Raw genomic sequence first — 20,542 nt, 5'->3', positions numbered from 1 at the left:
AACTCGCGATTGCGTCCGCCATACAAGAACATTACCGATCTAATATAACACGACAATCTGCGGACTGCATCTGCGTCTGGCTCTGTCGGTAATTGTAGAACAAAAAATGTTTTTATGATTTGCAGTGCATAAAAATCCTCTGTAATCTGTCACGGGCCATTCCAAAATAAAATTTAAATGGTGTTTCCGTTTTATTTTTAGTATTTTATAATGCAGCTTTTAAATCAAGAAAATTTGAGATATGTATTCACTTCTTATTTATCTTAGCCTGCTGTCACACATGATAATGTAATAAAGAAAATTTGGGTCACATATTCACTCCTTTATTCATCTTAGCATCTTGTCACACATGATTATGTGATATTTCGTATCTCACAACACACAAGTAACATGGTTGCTTGAGAGCAATTAAGTAATTATCGTTGTCCTCGCTGCAAATTTCTGACTTAGGGAGAATAAATGCTGAAATGAAAGATGTTTACGGCTCAAATAAGACATCACGATGACACAAACAATTGACGATTTCCACAAATTGCAAGCCCACGTGTATCGGTAATAGCAACACAAATGCAGCAACTTCAAATATTATAATCACAGCATTGAAATTCCAGATTCACATCGAGAGAATGTCGATTTATTTAAACTAACCTGATGCGGGGGATATGCTATTGCCTATCGCCGAAGATATTTTATTGTCCGGATTTAATAATAAGGCGACACCGAAAAAATGAAATTTATCATACTCGCCTAATAAGAGGACCCTCCACCCAAAAAAAATCAGGCCAAAAATTTGGGTCTAGTAAAGCGACTTATTCGCCGGGAAAGACGGTATATATATTTGTGAATAGAACCAGCATAGCCTACTGTTCAGAATCAGAACCAGAACGCGTCAATTGCCTTTCAACCTAATGCAAATTTACGCCTACGAGTTCATAGTGAGTTATCAGCGCATCATCCTTTTCATCACAAATTATCAAGTTTAATTAGAAGTCGTCATTGCGAATGCTCTTGTTCCCCTCAGGCCAAACGCGTGCTTTGTGTTTTCATTTTATTCGACGTCGATTATTGCGTTTAGTGTATCAGTTCTAGCAGTCACAGCTTTGCGACAGGTCAGCCGACATGAAGACGACGCCAGGGCTCCTCGAGTTCATTTTTATAGCTGCCATTGTCATAGAAACAACGTTTTTTACGTTTTCTGAAGGTTTGTCTTGTTTCGTTTTTAAGGTATCTCTTATCTTGCACATTGTATGTACAATAAGAGAAATCTGAGATGTTAATTTTTGTAATGTTTTCGTAATACGCGTTTGTTTTTAAATGAAAGTAAGTTACAAAAATAGGACCTCCTGAAGTATGCGCGCAACCTGAACTCAGGTTGTGTACCAGGTTAGGATTCAGTTGTGCGACATCTTGGTGCGCATACTTCAGGAGTACCCAAAAATATATATATATAAAATAATAAGTCATTTGTTTTGTCTTTTCAATGTAGGTGTTTCGGCCAAATGTACAACACACGATCCAGGACGCTATGCATTCTCTGACTGCTCAAATGAAATGTATCATAAATCAATTTGTGAAACAAAATGTAAACCAGGATACAAATTAAAAGGGCCATCGCGCATGATGTGTTGGTGTAAAAATAGAAATTGCAAGTGGACAGGAAAAAGAGCTTCTTGTGAACGTAAGTGGTTACTGGACATTAATAGGAAAGATAAACGACTTACAGAATGTGACTCATTTAATCAAAAAATAATCTAAGTAATTTTTGTTTGCACTTGGAAAGATTATCATTTTCTTGAATTGTTTAGTTTAATTTAATGGAAGGAAAACGATTTTTATATTTTGTTATAAACGTTAATTAAGAACGCATTTGGCGCATATTTTCAAGTTACTTTTAAAGTTATATATATATATCTGATTTCTCAACTAATTCTATATATTACCACATCTAATCAGATAAGTTTGTCTGCGTAGAATTGCTCAAAAAGCGACTCAATTTCAAATAAATTCTCCGTCGTATACCAAGATCCCCCATTGCTCAGGTTAAATTGAGAAGCTGTATTTGAGTACAGTACATAGATTGTGTCCAGTACATTTATTGTGTCCAGTTACTGAGTTCGGGAGGTCATAAAAAGGACCGTAATCTATTCAATTCTACTTCAACGTGTTTTATCATGTAATAACGAATTATCATTACACAAGTGGCCACGGAACTTGTTTTTCCACAATTCGACTTTATCGCCGCGTCACTTTCAATTCCCAAAATGAAATAAGTATCAATCGTGTGGTGTTGCGGTGAGTTTTTTAAGAAGTCTTAAGTTTTATGAACACTGATTGACGTCGTTCGACTGTTAGAGTTAATTTATCATTTGGATTACGTTCAAGGAAAAATTTTCTCAAAATAGAAACGCGTGACAACCTTTTCATTTTCTTTTTATTCACGTTTTTGTTTTGTTTTTTCAATTTCTTTTTTTGCTTTTTTTTATTCCGTTTTTATTTTATTTTCGTTTTTCTTTTTTTGCATTTTTTTTTCAAATTTTTTTTTATGTTTTTTCACAACTATTTTTTGTTTTACTTTTATTTTAAGTTTTTTATTTTATTTTTTATTATTTTTTTCCCAATTTTACGCGTGACAACGATGAGCCACCATACATAAGCACAAAAGTATATAAATGCAATTTCATTACTTGGAGGAATTTGGCGCTAACCTTATTTGTTATAGTTAGAATTTTTGTTTGTTGTCTTATTCTCAGGAACGGCATGTCAAGTTCCTGATGATGATACGGGATTCATGAATTTTATTGATATTTGGGATGATGGATTTGCTAGTTTAATACAATTCAACAATATTTCTTCAACTCCAGATTCTGAATTTGGTTGGTCGGTTGTTGTCATATTTGATAAACCACTTGGAGAGGTATATGTGTTCTAGCGTCATTTAATGAATTTTAGTTTAGAGGACATAAAACTTGCTAATGCACTTCCGGTTTCCAATCAACCATCTACAATGCTCTTAATATGATATGACATAGATATGCTTTGATAGAAATTGGCAGAAAATAAATATAATAAGTAATAGAAACATTAAAGGCATTTGATACAATGAATTTTCATGACTTTTCAAATCTAGCGGAAGTAAAAGTTGATATATTTTTGTTGACATTCTCAGAGGTAACAGACAGAATAACGATAGAGCGAGAACACTAATGCATTACAAATTTTTAACGAACGATGCTTTATTTACATTTAGAAGTCAGTTATAGATAGGCAAATTTTAGTGTTGCATCCTCTTAAAAAAATTCACTGTTTTCAAACAACCATTTTTCTCAATGATTTCCTCTCTCATTTTGCAGACAGCGACCGTGATGACATGGAATTTCGAGCAGACATCTGCGTCATATGACGGTCAAGCATTCACTTTTGTAAACGCGAAACATAATACTAAGCTATCAAGCTTTGTCACAAAAGATAATCGTTTGTCAGCTCTTATCGTTGTACAAAAAGTGATAGGCAACATCCCCAAAGCAGGTCAGTAAAGATTTTTTCATTAGAATGTGATGCATCACTTATATTACTATAGAAACACAAGACAAGACGTATCAAGTTTTAATGAGGTTCAAAATTTTCAGATGTAAGCATAACGCTAATTTAGTGCCTTAAAATCAAAAACTCTTTGATACGTCAGTAATGAAGGTATTGAGCATCGGTTAGTTAAAAAACATATTTTAAATGCTGCACTATTATCGAAAAGTCCATAGTTTATATAATAATAGAATTTCATTGGCTGAATAAATATTTTCTTCGACAATTTTTCTACCCAACACAGTCTGCAGAATGCATCGTTAGAGCCTCTTGCAGACTTCAGTGGCTTTGACAAAGTTCGGCAACGTGTGTATAGAAAGCCTTTGACTTAATGTTTCAGCCATTGTTTTAATATTTATATTTATTTATGGAAGGAGAATAAAGAATGTTGCAATATCTACTGTATCGATTTATGAGAAAAAATTAATTTACGCTTTGCGTGTTTCTATATGACAACTACTACCCATTTACTCCCCCTTATGAATTTTTCTTAATTAATTGGCAGCCTACGTTGGAATGTATCAGAAACGAGTGAAAGATGCAACTTGCCTCGCTGCGTCAAAAATGCCGCAAATACAGCGAATCGATAGTGCAATAGCTTATAATAAACCTGTAAAAATAGAACAGTCAACAGCAACCAAGTCAGTCGTCTCCACCAAGCATACTCCACTGTCAACACCAAATGCAATCGAGAAATCTACAACCGCCAAGCCAAATTTTGAAGTAACATCCAAAACAACTCAAAAACCCGAAAATCAAATGACGAAGGCGGCTATTATTGCCACCAATGAAGAAACTACACATGTCAGCTCGGACTTAACGTCTAAAACTACTCAATCGACAAATGTTCCTGTTATCACCACAGTTAAAATTCCTGTTGGGGATTTTTGCGTTTGTAAGTATTTTGTGTGATATAAACGTATGCAATCAACATTAATGATATGAACCTTGCGCGGTTTGCAGATAAATATTTCAAAGATCACGGGCAAGGCTGCTAAACCTAGTTGTCTGTTCTCTAATCTAATGAATTCTTTTCTGCAACTTGAGTAGCCTATAACTCTTATCGTGTCACTGGTGCTTGAAACGTTTGTAGAAGTACTATTTGCGCCTTCGTTTTAAGACAATGGACATTTTTGATCTTGTTTAAGCTATTATAGGCCTATAAGCTATTCGAATTAATAATTACCATTCGAAATATTCTGTTAATTTCATCATATTTTTTTTTTCAGTACAAACTCACGATACCTGTTACATCACCGACGATAGTTGGGAAGACGGTGGGAAAAACTACTTCAGTGGAAACGTTGCTCTTCGATCTCCTAGCGATTTAGATGACTGGTCTATGGTGGTTGTTTTCGAGGAGGTTGTGGATAAAATTGAGGTTAGCGTTACACTTAACTAACGATGGCCAATTAAAAATGCGTTAAAATAGTTAGTTTGACAACAAATACTCTTTTAATTGATGCGATTCGAATCTTACTTATTCAGACCTGGGCATGTCGTGTTCTAGATAATTCTGAAGATGGTTTCATTTGGACCTTTGGGCCACATCCATGGAATACAAAGTTATATGGGGGAGAAAGCGATATCAGATTTATTGCTACACAGGCGTATTCCACGGTTGATAATCCAAACGGTATGTTATTATATATATATATATATACATATAATGTATACTCCCCATTGTTTCACCGAATTGTAATCCATTCATCTGAGGATTAATACTCACTTAAGATGAGACTTAAGATCATTGTGGCCCCCTTCTGGAGGATTTTAACACTCATGGCCCCCTTGGGCATCATTCCAGTGGTAATTAGAGAGTTACTTTGATTGATAGATTCCTAATCCCATTGTGTTCAAACACTTTATGCTCAACAAAGTGAAAATACCCTGTGAAATAACCTTATCAAGTAATGGACCTAAGAAGAACGGAGAGTTTCATGTGAAATCCTCGTGGTGAGCCACGGGCCCAAGGTTGGGAACCACTGTTTTAGAAGTTGCGCGTGGCTGTGACTTTCCATGGCTTTTTCCAATTTCCATGCTACATACAACCTTATTCGAAGCGACTTCTAATAAAAAAAAACATGAATGAATAAAAAATTGGGGGTGCGGAAGTGACTCGTATTTGACTATAATTATAAGTGGTAGACTATAATATAGACTATAATTTCTTTCTCATTTTTATTCAGTGTTTCTGCCGTTGTTACCCACAAAAAATAACCTTCTGACACCCGTGTTTATTTTTGGCTCAAGAGAGATGGTAATCCTGCATATTTGTAACTTTGTAACGCACATATGAATTTTGTTTCTGTATTTATAGCCCAAGTTTACCTCTGTTCAAACACGTTTACATCTGGCGATGCTGTGATGTCAAGTCCCAACAAAAAGCCTGCTGCAGAAGTTCATATGGAAGAAACTACGCGTAGTCCATTTATAACACGTAAGAAACTAGTCAACTTATTCCTCTTCTGCTCTTTTTGCTGTAGCCTAACTGATATGGCTAGCCATTAGTTGTCTATTCTTTTAGTTGACAAATGTAAAAATAACGGTCGATTGTCACCAAAGGTGTCCTTATCGCTCATCTGAGACGACACGCGAAAACCATTATCTGCAGAATGAGCTTCTAAATCACTTTTTTATAATTACGTGAATAATGCTGCATTAATAATGCTTTACCTCCTAATTATAGTTTCTTCGATGACGACAACTACCGAGACGACTGCAGCAACACGTCCATCAGCAAGATGCTCTCCCAGTTCTCCAAATGGTCGCCCGGTTAAGAGGGCAGAGCAAATTAGACTGAATTTCAAAGAAAACAATGGTAATGCATCAACTCGCGGTGTAAAATATTATACCCTTGTTTGAAAGATGATATTTAAAGTATATTTATATAATATATATATGTCTGTCATACGCATTTAAACGGGGTAGGCTATATATGTGTTATTTGAATGTGAATCACCGCACATCGCTTTAAAGGCGAGTGGCTCCGGGTGATCATTGGCCTTAGTTGGGCTTAATAGTGCAGGCTTCAAGTAAATTTTATTCAATATGCATGTCTTCGATTTTGCTGACAAAGAAACTGACTCACTGTTTTAGCCCCATATCATCAGTTTTTGCCTTTATTATTTTTGCCAGATGAAACAAAGTACAATTACAACGAGCTCCTTCACAAGTCGATATTGTTTTACGAAGCACAGCGATCTGGTGAGCTTCCAGATAGAAACAGAATACCGTGGCGTGGCGATTCAGCCCTGAAAGATGGATGCGATATTGGTGTAGATCTTACTGGTGGATGGTATGATGGTAAGTAGAAGTAATATCAATGGTTCATCAGATAGATACTTTGCGAAGAAAATGTTCTAGAATTTGAGGCCGAACAAAAATATATGATACTTTTAATACTGTATTCGTATGACTTTTGCATGCAATTTTCTCTCTCGGTTCTGGACCAGCTTGAATATTTGCGGTTGATTGCAATATGGCTGAGATCATTTTAATAAACCCAATAATGATTTTACGTCATCGTGAGATAAAAACAAAGACAAAATTTAAATGGCGCTATGTTAGATTTCTTGTCACTCGGATGATCAAAATCATATATTACCATAAAAACTTTATGACCTTAAACAGAAAGATAGTTCGTACATAGTTAAATTAAATACTCTGCTTAACCCGATGCTCTAGCAGGAAGATGGATAATTATATAAAAAACACATATATATTCCGTATATATTAGCTGGTGACTACGTGAAGTTCAACTTTCCAATGGCATATTCGTTGACTGTGCTGGCATGGGGAGGAATAGAATTTCGAGACGCATACGAAGATGCCGGAGAACTGGAGAATATGATCAACGCAATATTATGGCCAACCAAATACTTTATTAAAACTCATATCTCAAAATATGAATTGGTCGGACAGGTAAAGAGCAAAATCTCTAAACTTCGTCAATATTTAAATAGGGACAATTTCAAAATATTTCACTCAGCTTATGGAAAATGAATTCTAGATTACTGAAACTGAAAGTATTAGAAAATTTATGGGTTCGGTTTTTGTGTCATCTCGTATATTTATCATTCAACCACAGAAAATCCGTTTACCCGAATAGTTCTAGAATAAACCTTGATAACATCTCTTTTTCTTAGATAGGACACGGACAGACAGACCATAATTATTGGGGAAGATCTGAACAAATGAACATAAAAAGACCAACATACATCATTTCGGATAAAAACCCTGGCACCGAACTTGCTGCTGAAGTGGCAGCGGGTCTCGCAGCAGCCTCTGTATTTTTACGACCAACTCATCCCGACATTTCCAATGAAGCCCTACAACACTCCAAAGAAATTTATGAATTTGGTAACAAGTATCGGTAGGTTCACTAGTTATGATTAGTTGTTTGAACAACATTTAATCCATTGGGATACATAGTTGGCGTATTTATTTTCTTCACATTACTATTTACGCGAATGCAAAATAATTAAATATGTTTACAGAGGAACTTATCACTTGTCTATACCCGACGTTTCAAGATATTATAAATCATATTCCGGATATCAGGATGAATTAGTATGGGCAGCAGCTTGGTTATATAAGGCTACAAATGATACCAGTTATCTCCATGCAGCAATTAAATTTCATGACAGAATGGGAGGGAAACATGCGACGGCTCCAATGTTTTCGTGGGATAACAAACTTCCTGGAGCGCAGGTAACACTTTTAGATTGGTATTGAAAATACGGTATTTGACATTTTTTTTTATAAACGATGCCTGTAAAATGTTACAATGATGATGACTGTTGTGTGATGCTATTTGGTACGAAACATTTACCGAAAACATATTGTAATTTTGTTTCAATAATTCTTTCATTCAGGCTTTGTTAGCGAAACTTACTGGAAAAGCAGATTTTAGAATCCCACTTTCAAAGCATTTAGAAAAGATGCAAAGAGAGAAACGAACGCCACAGGGACTAGTATATTTATCCGAATGGGGAACTAATAGACATGCCGGTATGTTTCCATTTACGTTAAACAAACAATGCTTCAGAAGGGTATTCCTTGAAAACTCTTTTAATATTTCGAATAATATTCACGTTTGGTTCAATAAGTTTTGGTGGTTTGAACAAGATATAAGAATGATATGTTATTTTGCAGCAAATGAGGCTCTATTGGCAATAATGGGCGCAAACCTGGACCCTCCACTTCCTCGTCATAAGACATATCTCAATTGGGCAAAAAAGCAAATAGGATTGATACTGGGTGACGATGGAAGAAGTTATGTCGTAGGATTCGGAGTAAATCCACCTAAGAGGGCTCATCATTCGTCCAGGTAGGATATGTTAAAAAAAAACGCATGATCTACGACAAACCGAATTTTATGATCGTGGCATTCTGGAAATCATTATTTGTGTTTGTGTGATATTACGAGCAGATTTGACACCAAATGATGCGGCATATTTTAACAGGCAGTTGAAACTGACTGCCATCAACGTTTTTTACACAACCTCCAGCAAAATAATATTAATAGTTTCAATCGATGATGGAAACCAGTGACTTATTGTTGCACAATATTATTTTCACTGACTTTTATCCGTATCTAAATCACGCCATCCTAATCATTTCGACATTGAAAAGGAAAATGCAGAGGTGGACAGGTGCTAATCTATTTTTTATTTTTTTTTGCTTATTAGTAACTGCCCGCCATATCCTGAAAGATGTGACTGGACGACGTATCATTCTCCAAAACCTAATCACTATGTTTTGTATGGCGCAATCGTCGGCGGTCCAAATGAGAAAGGCGTGTACGGTGATAATAGAGGAGTTTATGAAGAGACTGAAGTTGCGTGTGATTACAATGCCGGCTATCAGTCAGCAATAGCAGGTATGTATTAAACTATTTTATGATAGAAGAAAGATACGTGTGGTATCGATTTTACACAATATTCAACTGATTCCCGTCGTTGACTTGTGCGGTTGGGATGGTGGACACGAGAAATAAACCATATTTCACTATCATGTATTTATTACTTTACCAAGTATATATATATAATACATAAAGGTATTCACAGCGCTTTATTCCACCCGCTGCTTCACATTGTTTATCTGAAGCGAAATATAGTTATTACCTTTTAATGTATAGGCTATATAACTATTCAGCGTGCATAGCTATTTTCAGCTGATTGTATATATTTGTCATATTATATTCATAGGATTGAAACATTTTGCGATGAAAAATCGACTGCTATCAACAACGGAGCCACCAACGACTGCAGAAGCAACGAGCAAGCTTTCTACCCCCGAGTTGAAATTAAAATCCTCAAAGATCAAAATAGTACTTTCTAAGAATTTGAACAAAAAACAACAATGCCGCCCTCGGCGTAGCAAAAAATGCATCAAGGCCAGATGGGCTGCGCGAAAATTGCAGTAATAACTGCAGGACATTAGTCTTAACATTAATTTTGTCACTGAACGATCGAATTCTTGTCATTTCCGTACGTTAGCGTGACATTCAAAACAATAGTAATTGTTGATAAAAGTTTTATATGGAAATGTGTTTAATTATGTCTTGAAATTTATGAAAATACAAAAATATTTATTATTATATATAAGAAAGTGGTTATACTCTGTCGGTCGGAGCTGTCATCAGTTTTTTTACAGAGCAAAGAAAAGATGTCACTTTTTCATGTTAGCGTCAACTTTTAGCCCAGGAAGATAATATGTATATTTTGAGGGAAAAAGAACTTTCTATTTCACTTAATTTCTTATATCCTGTGTGTAGCGGTAAACCTGAATTTCCTAACATGAATTGATATCTCTAACCTGGGTTAATTCAAGCAGTGTTTGTTAGTCTATCGGGAAGCCGTCTATGAACCGTGAAACTGTCCAATATTATCTTATTCTGATGCTTTTATTGTGTCTAGGTCAGCGGTGGGCAACCTTTTTCGACTCGCGTGTCAAAATCGGCTAAATTTAGCAACAAGATTCTTCCGCGTGCCAATTAAATCCAAAACAATTCTTTGTTACTTTCAAAGCAAAGATACACAATATATACCAAACCTTTTAAATATGTGCAGACAGATTCACTTCACAGGTCGCGGCGGTGTGGCTCAACGGGTTAAGCGTTAGGAATACGCTCGCCACCGCACCTCTAATTACTCTGTGTGGGTTCGCAGGTTCGATTCCCATGCAGGGATGGTTATGTGCGAGAGGATTGCTGGACTCCTCGTCGTCGTTGGGTGGTTCACGTAACCGCTGGTCGGTTACGGCTTCCTCCACCACCAAGTCCATGCTTCCGAAAACAAACAATACAGTATAACTAACTAATCCCATACCCGACTTGGAATGGTAACCGGACGAGAGGCCGTGGTTCGCCGTATGGATACGCCGTCTTATCGGCTTTCCTCTCCCCCAGGATAAATATGTAAATCCTATCCTATCCTATCCACTATTCGGAAAAATATGAGTTCGACAAATATGTATTTGATTACTTTTCTTATTCTATATAAGTGAGACTTCTGCTGCTGCATTGGCGCTGATAAAGATTTTACATTAGGTTTATATTTTGTAACTTTCGAAAAAACACACGATTTACCGATTCCATCTTTTGGGCTACTATTACGAGACTTCATAAAGTTCATAACTGATAGCCGAGATTCACAAGCATATGTAGATGAAAACGTGGAGGGTAGGGCTAGGAATTTCAGGGAAAACACTTTAACCGTAGACCGGGTAAAATTAACCGGTTAACCGCAGCTTAACGTTCCATGCAATAATTTGTAATTTATTCTTGTTACGTCACAATGGTTCCAAAGTTCTTCGCGTGATTTTATTTCGGTATTGCTCGAACTTCTTCCCGAATCGAGGTAGTTTCATGATCGCTCTACTGGTTCGGACCCATGGAAGTAGTTATTAAAACCCGATCCCGTCATTAAATGTCATTTATGTTTCAAATTTTCAGTGCTCGATGTGCAGATTCTGCTTTGAGATATATATCATAAAGAAAAACTGATTCTGAATTCATCATTGTCGATTTTCATAATCGGCAATCTTGATACTTCAATTATTTTTTACAATTATTGTGTCCTCATAGATACAGTTAGTGATATTTTTCTGAATTAAACGCCACAGGAGATAAATTTGAGATGACGTAATCATTTTTGAAGTCGAATATCCATTTCCAGCCCTACTGGAGGGTAATGCAGTTGCAAAGTTTTTAGGAGATGGAAAAATTTTCAGGACTGACATCCCAATCACGCAATAGTTCGTTTTTTGCACTCCTTTCTTGTATTCCCTTCCCTAATCGCTTATATTTTTTTCGAAATTAATTTTTAACCGTAAATTAGCAAGTAATTCTAACCAACATTCACAACTTCAAAAGCATAATTGAAGGAAAGGATGACACAGACGAACAATATTTAGCCTATGTAAGAATGTAGCCATATGAACTTTGTTACTTCGTAATGTATTTTTGTAGCCATATGTCATGAAAGGACAACAAGGGTTTAAATAAATACCGTTTTGTTAAACGATAATGAATAAACGAACACCGAGTTTCATCAGTTAATTCAGAGTCTTGAAACCTTTTATCAGAAGGAGAGTGAACGCGTTTCCGAGGACTCGCTCGCGTGCCGAATAAATGGGCTCGCTTGCCTAGTTCCGCACGCGTGCCAGGGGTGCCCACCCCTGGTCTAGGTGTTGTCCGTACGTGTGTAGGCTATTATAATCTTGGATTTAGCTCAGAGTAGGTACGGTTGAATAGTTCAACACTCGATTGATTTCTCGTTCAATGTTCATCTGAAACACCCAATCTGCTACGAATAGAGAGATTACGGAGTGATAAAATTTGATTGTTAAGATTTTTTGTAATGTCGTTGGCGCCATCATTGATGACTCTGAAAACATCGTAAGTTGTTGCAACTATTTTTGTTGTTTCAGTTTATAATATGTATTCAATAATACTCACTTGTTCAATAAAATTTTTACTTATATTGCTGGTTCAAATGGTCGTAGTTGTCCAAAACGAACGCTAGTTTAAGCATGAAATTCTCGGCGATCATAAGTCGATAATTGAATTTCACGAAATTGCGAATAATCGTATCCGTTAAGGTTTACATGGACCTGTGACGCTGAAAATCTTTAGTAAAGAACGCTTTATGTTAACTTCTTTTTAATATTTTGCTGGCGGGTGCATTTTTTAATTTTACCGGTCCGCAATGATACCAATGTTAACTGATCTGCCAGTTTCAATTTTGTATCCTATTCTCTGGTATTTAGAACATAATACATCTAAAAGTTTAGATGGGGAAGAGGACAAAATCTTTTTTTTAACTTGGCTTCACAGAAGTAAATGGTAAGACAAATTAGCATACTCTTTTAACTAAGGAGATCAAAGCAAATCCATTATTTGTCAGGAATAAAAACAATGGAGGTGACATAAAACAAACATGACAGGCAGTTTGCCGTAATCAAAAACGAACTGAAAATTTGTTAGGGGCAAAGGTATTGTAGGCGAAATTTTTTATGGACCAAAAGTAGAGGAAACATCACGACCACGTGCTATTTAAAAGTATTGATAGCTAATTTTAGAATGATAAAGATACAGAATGATGTAGTAAACGAATCGTCAACCGAGTATAACAATTCAGTAAATGGAGTATTGCGTGAATCTTCCTCTGAATACACTGATTCGGCAAGTAAAGAAAAAGATGTAGTGATTAAATCATCCACCAAATACGGTAATTCAAGTTATAAAGAAAAACCAATTTATCCTATTGAAACCAACGAGCACAAACCAGATAAAATGAAACCTAATGATGGACAGCACACACAAAATGAAAACACAAGAGAAAAGGAAAAAAAATATGCATAAGGGCGCAAATGTTTGGAAATTTGTCAAATATTAGTATCCATGACAGCCAAAACAAAGATATAGTACAATTGAAGCAAAATGAAGAAACAGATTGTGAAAATTCATACAGCTTTTACAATATACTTAAGACAAGAAAATATAAATGTAGAAGATGACAAACAAAAAATGTAGGCTATCTCATAGCCCAGTTAAAAAAAACAATCAAAAGAACAAAAACAAGGAGAACAAATAATGAACTTACAACAAAAGAATGAATCAGATGAAAATATGGAAACAAGATAAAATCTTCAAACTATTAAAATATCACATAAAAAGACTGTTATGGCGATATACATAACAATGCTAACTGTAAACGTAAATGAAATACGCGATGATCAGAAAAAAAAATTTCTGGAATTATCCAATCGAAATGCAGACATTATATTTATTCAAGAGACGCGTAGTACTAATGATCCAGAAATAAGTGGAGTAAGGGTTGGAAAGGAAATTCATTATGCAATTCTTATTATTATGGAATTATTATGGAAATCAAAATGCAGACATTATATTTATTCAAGAGACGCGTATAGTACTAATGATCCAGAAAATAATTGGAGTAAGGGTTGGAAAGGAAATTCATTATGAAATTCTGGTCTATCAAATTCTTGTGGTGTAGCAATATTACTGAAATCAAAATTGACGCATCATAAATTTGAAAATATATATTTCATGGGATGGGGAGGGAAGTGTACCTCTTACAGATATAAATACATGTGGGAAATAATACATTTAGTTAATTTACATATATATGCTCCTTGTAAAAACTGGAACCGGAAAACTTTACAATGGTTGTTTGAAGACGTCAAGGTGAATGAAGATTAAATATAAAATAAAACACTGTGTAGTTGAATTCTTCGTAAATGTGTCAAGAGCGGAGAAAAAAGAGCATAAAAACATATGAAAAATAACAAGAACTTAAAGAAAAGTTGGATAATAGCGAAAGAGTTTTGACCTTGTTAAATGAAAAGAAAAGTGAAATATTCAAGAAAACAAAAAAAAAGATAAAAAACAACTTTTTATCTAGAACACTGCAGAAAAATATGACAATCACAAAAAATGTACTTAATCTTTTCTCAAACAATTGAAAACAGGCATATGAAAACAAAATTTAGAAAATTGAAAGACAAACGGCGCAATATAATATAATTTGAGGACAAAATGAATATTGGTACAGACTTTTACAAAGAACTATGTAGTAAAGTTGATTGTAATGAGACGTTACAAAATATATTTTCGAATAGGGTAACAACAACAGGGTGAAAATTGAAACAAGAAGAAAATGAAATTATATAGAAAAATATAGAAACAGAAAAAATAATTCAAAGCAATAAAAGCTTTAAAGAAGGAAAAACTCCAGGACCAGATGGCCTGGGAATAGAATTTTAAAAGAATGCCGGGGGATACTAAAAGAAGAGTTCACGATGGTAATAAAAGAAAGATACGAAAAAGAGCACATAACTATTGCTTTGAAAATGGGTTATATAACACCGATACACAAAAAGAGAGCAGGAGATAAAATAAAAAATAAAAACTATAGACCGATACCTTTATTAAATTCAGACTACAAAATTATTACTATCTTTTAGTAAATAAGATTCAAAATTCACTACCTATAGATAAAAACCAAGCTGTAATACCAGGAAGAAGAATGAGTGAAATACTCAGTATTATTAAAGATGTATGTCAACAACAAAAAAACTTTATTGGAGAAAATGCGTTATTGTCACTGGACTTCATGAAAGCTTTTGACTCCGTAGATTTGATTTAACTATATAAAGTGTTGGAAAAATTTGGATTTGAAAAAAAAAATTAAGTTTAATAAGGGAATTATAAACAAATTTTGAATCTAGAATATTGGTAGATGAATATATATTTAAATTTTAAAATCAAATTGGAAAAGGGAATTCATCAAGGCAATTCACCTAGTATGTTTATTTTCATAATTGCAACTTGTACGTGATTACGTAAATGTACGTAATTTGTGTCTTATTTTATTTGTGAATATTTTAAGATAGGAAATGTGATTATAATAATATTATGTTTATGAATGTTTAATATAATGATATTAAACCCGGGAGAACTTTCAAATATCAATAACAAATTACTCCACTTTCAACCAACGAAATTCAATCACCGCGATCAATTAGTGCGCACTGATGACTCAACGCCATATCTTCGAGGCAAAGACTTGCCTGAACTTTTGACTAAAGCAAATACTAACTTGGAAAATATTCAAGCTTGGTTGTCTGCGAACAAACTCACTATTAATTTGGAAAAAAACTAAATATATGGTATTTAGCGCGCCAAAGCAAAAGTGTCCAACACCGCAACAAAATCTGGAATTGAATGGAATAAATATAGAAAGGGTTAACCAGACGCGCTTTTTACCAGGGTTAACCACCCGCGGTGTAATAATTAATGACAAATTGTGTTGGAAACAGCACACAAACCTGATTCTATCTAAAACAAGGTCATCTCTAGGTGCTATTACAAAAATAGCCAACAATTTGAATACATCCTGTTTAATATCCCTATACCACTCACTAATAGAAAGCCATATTCGATATTGCGCTTCAACTTATGTTCGTCGCCAAACTTCAATTATCAAAAAAATTCTCAAAGTGTATGCAACCGTTTTATTAGAAAAGTTTCCAATAGAGGGAATCGAAAAAAAGTTGATGACATATTTAAAGAGTATAAGCTGCTACGTGTTGAGGATTTAGCTAAATTTGAACTATGCAGCATGATGTTCTCTAGCTACAACGGGCAACTAAAATTAATTAAAAAAATCAAAATCAAACTCAGAATTTTGTTCCAAACTTATGCAACATTTGTTATCATCATATTAACCAAAATCTTTGTTTTGCACATATTACTGTTTCGGAGTTTATTTTTTCTAGGAAATTCGGTTACTAAGATGGGCTACTAGAGCAGCGTTTCCCAAACTTTTTCGGCCACGGAACACTTACAATCATTATCTCGCTTAGCGGAACTTGAAATGAAAAATGAATGAGTAAAATTGATAAAGAAACATAGTGTAATGTGTAATCCAATGGGTTTGTCGTGGCGAGTTGACAAATGCGCCGCAAAAACTAACAGAATTGTGTTAAACTTGCCTAAAATATGATTGAATATTCTACATATTGCATTTATTATAAATGTTTTATTGTTTCTAAATTTAAATGCTGTGCATATGTCAATAAATTCATTTTACCTTTCTATGTCGTTACTTTCCATTACGTAGTGTTTGCCTGTAATGTTACGTCTAATTGAGATAGTAAGTACTTGCTGCAATTTCGCGAACTGCAGACCTGCAGTTTATTTATCTGCTGAATCGAGTTTAGCGAACATGAGTAATTTTTTCAGCATTTCAAAGTAAAACCAGGCAGAGATGGAAGGAAAAGAGTTGACCTTTTACCTTTATTCTTTAGACCTACTTGTTTGCCCATAGCAAAACCAAAAGGATTGCTGTAAACTTAATAATGAACTTAACAGTCAAAAAGCTAGGCCGATGGTCAAGGAAATTGCCCCTACCCTAGTTATTCCGCTTTAGGCCGACGGTGACGCGATGTTGGGCGACAACTTCACGATCCCTAGATTTCCGTGGCGACCAATTTAGACGTGTTTTTGATTCTTTTTCCACGGAACACTCAGAAGACGCATCAAATTTGAATCCAGCCATCAATAGAAACAGTTCTCGTTGTCAAAGTAGCATGCTGGGCCCTTTCTTTCTCATATAGGTCATCGCACAAAATCAAATAGATTCCTCCCTCCCCTCACCCCATGAAACTATATTTTACTCTATTGTGATCCTAATACAATTAGGGCAATCCATGGCATAGAAACAATGCTTCTTTTTATAAAATATTAGCCTTAATTAAATAGTAGCCTACATTTATACATTTATTTTCTTCTGGCAAAAATGCAATCATGACAGGTTTTGTCGAAATGCTTTTCATTAAGTTTATTTTTCTTTCAATTCTTACCACATTCGGCTTCAATTTTATAAATAAAACAAGAATACCTAAGAATTTGACACACGAACTGAAGTATTTCACCAAAATCTGTATGGTTGACATTTTTGCTGAAATAGATATATTCTATCAAAGACTCTACTAGCACCCATGAGTGACGCATACCATATAGGCACAAGAACCGCATATTTATCTCTTATACTTCGCCCATTCATACTATATGGTCTCACCACTCAAAGACGCTGTATTTGAGCCTAAATTTTGATTTCATTGTTATGTTATGTAGGCTATATGTTTATTTGGTTTTGTGTTGTCTCTATTTATATATATTGTCTTGTCTTATAAACTACCCTGTATAAACAGTTTATTGTACTCCACCCTTACCACTTTCACCACACCGAACGACCCATTGCCCCACCTTGCACAACTGTCTATATAAGGAACCATATCATACATATTTAATCTAATGTTTTTTTTGTTTTATATTCGTCAAAAAGGGTGCATGCCGCACATTTGTGTTTTAGGCCAGTACGATCTTGTGCATGCATCCCGTCTTAAATAATAATAATTGTTCATTTATTTATTTATCACTATTACGAGACGAATAAACATACATACATACACTGCGCACGGACGTTTCCCCTGACCATCGACTTCATTGTTTACTTCTATAACATTAGCTAATCAGCGAGATGCAAAATGTGATTTGACAATACGCGTTTTAGAAGCCTCTCAGACACTTTTGTCACTCAGGCATGATTGCAAAAATAACCTTGTTTTCGAGTTTTGGCATGCTTTTTGTTAGTTCTTAGTTGTGTTTCGAAAATTTAGGTACGAATCAAATAACTCGATGGTGATTTTGTCTTCTTAGGAGTTTAATTGCAGTAATCAAAAATTTGTGTAGAAATAGGTGTGTTAAACTAGGGATAAACTTTTCTATCGGTAATTTAAAATGAAAAGTTGTTGAATGGTTGGAATAAAATATAAACCAGCCGCGCAACGCCAACCACTCTTAAATAGTTTTTCCGGGGTCAAAGGTCGGGGAAACATTCATGTGGTAGATAAACGTTAACCATGTTTCCAGCATTGAGGTGTGCAGTCAGGGCTGCCACTTTCAGACTTTAGGTACAGAAATACCGGAAGTAATAGGTAAGTAAGTAATAATAAGTAATTAAGAAGACTATTAAAGGAGAATTAAATAGACTATCTTAATATTTGATTATATTAATAATACGTATTTGAAAAAATTGGATGATAATAATGATGAATGGAACATACAATGATGATGGATGATAGGGATCATATTGGATGATGATGTGTAATGTGATGAACCTTATTGTATTCTTATATTAACACATAATAAAATAAAAAAAAGTAATTAAGAAGTAAGTACGGTAATAAGGAAACACAAATTAAAAATATTCAAATTCAATGGATATTGTGGTTACTAAAAGGTAGTAGAGTCCCATGGGCATCTAGAGCAAGAGTAGCCTATTCATACATAATTAGGATAAACGACTGGTAACATCAAATTTAGAATCGCTCCATCTTTCTATTCATAATTGTTGAAAATAGTAAACTAGCCTACCTAAATTTTATACAACCATTGTGAATCATTTCAAAAGTTTGAACTTTTCAAGGAAAGCTGTATTTGATGAAAAACAAATAGTCAATGAAAAATATTATGGTGGAATCCTCTTATCCCATTGTCTATTCACCCAGAACATGTAGGCAATTAGATAAACGGAAATATCATCTATGTTGGAGACATTTTTCAAAAAAATTGTGTTAATGTTGCTGCATTTTATTGGTCATGATAAGTGGAACAAATTGTCTATTGATGATAAAAATGTGTAGGAGAGAAGAATTTTCGATGTCATACTGTGTATAGTAGTGGTTTTACCAATAGAATGGAAATTGTTATTATTGCAACCAGATTCCTATGATAGTGTAGTAAATGATGTTCTCAATCCCTTTTATTTTGAAGAAATTCCTACAAGAAAAGAATTACATATATTGTATGAAAAACAATACTGGCATAATAATTTTAATAATAAGAAAGTATTTCATATTGCTCAGAGATATAATATAGAGTCCTCTCCCCGTTATGCGATCATTTTTACCAAAATGCTTCTAATAGGCTTTGCATTCACAGAAAACACTTCATTTTTTCATTAACATACTCTACAAATCCATCTCAATCACTTCCCTTAAAATCATGCCGGTACCGTGACCGGAAAACCGTTTATACCGCCTCTACTTTCACCATGTCAGTGGGGCAATTGCGATCAACAACGTATATTTGCGATCACAAAAAATCTCGCCAATCCGAGCGCCGACGTTCCTGTTTTAGACCCTACATAGGTGTGGAAAATGTTTGCGAAATCAGCTTTTTGGTGTGCTGACGCCTGGCGCGAATACTGTCATCCGACAAGCTTATTACAAACGTTTTTTTTCAACCGAATCTCACCAACCCAACCCGATTACTGTATTTGATTCTACACGGGACAAATAAAATTGAATAGCATAGCGACTCAACCTTGGTCCATTTGATAAACCGATAATAATCCCCCTACTTTTTTTGTTAATGATTACAATAGGTAGGTACTTAGGACGATGGTTTGTATTCAATCAACATGTGTATACATTTGCAGTATGGCGAACAGATTCCCGTGGGTGACTGGAAAAACAGCCTTGTCTTGTCATATGATTAATTACGCACATCTCTTCACCCCATCACGGCGATGTGTACAAAAATCTTAATCTTTCGGTAGAAAGCCGGTATGTTTACATTGCAGATAACAATATTATCAAATTTATTTCTGCGCTCAAAATTATCGCTTTACAAATGCCAAGAAGTAGTGTTTTTATACTTAATGTAATCAAATGAGTCTGATATTCAATATAATGAGAGGCAAAACCTATATTTTCGATGACTCCCAATGTGCTCTGCAAGTAGTCTATGTCAACTCCTAAACTGATGAATTTAAATAATTACAAATGGTGCTCGTAAAAAAAATTTGGAGTTGCTAGTCTTTTGCGGGTCCCATATATATTTTGAAAGTTAAAAACGGGACAG

The 20,542-nt window shown here is 34.7% G+C and overlaps 1 protein-coding gene across 1 annotated transcript; it reads left to right on the top strand.

Moving 5' to 3' along the window:
• The first annotated feature begins 1,049 nt into the window (after positions 1 to 1,049).
• On the top strand, positions 1,050 to 11,181 carry LOC120336441 (uncharacterized). Its single transcript, XM_039404124.2, has 17 exons — positions 1,050 to 1,201; positions 1,487 to 1,678; positions 2,751 to 2,914; positions 3,351 to 3,525; positions 4,085 to 4,474; positions 4,809 to 4,960; positions 5,068 to 5,215; positions 5,900 to 6,019; positions 6,269 to 6,400; positions 6,718 to 6,885; positions 7,319 to 7,503; positions 7,728 to 7,954; positions 8,079 to 8,292; positions 8,457 to 8,592; positions 8,737 to 8,911; positions 9,273 to 9,463; positions 9,792 to 11,181. Exons 1-17 carry the CDS (start codon positions 1,120 to 1,122, stop codon positions 10,007 to 10,009), a joined length of 3,069 nt encoding a protein of 1,022 aa, XP_039260058.2. The 5' UTR covers positions 1,050 to 1,119; the 3' UTR covers positions 10,010 to 11,181.
• Positions 11,182 to 20,542: the final 9,361 nt, after the last annotated feature.

The sequence above is a fragment of the Styela clava genome, chromosome 2 (genome assembly GCF_964204865.1).
Source record: "Styela clava chromosome 2, kaStyClav1.hap1.2, whole genome shotgun sequence".
Classification (NCBI taxonomy): Eukaryota; Metazoa; Chordata; class Ascidiacea; order Stolidobranchia; family Styelidae; genus Styela; species Styela clava.
The sequence above is the reverse complement of the archived record's forward strand: the minus strand, read 5'-3'. Positions and strand labels throughout refer to the sequence as shown.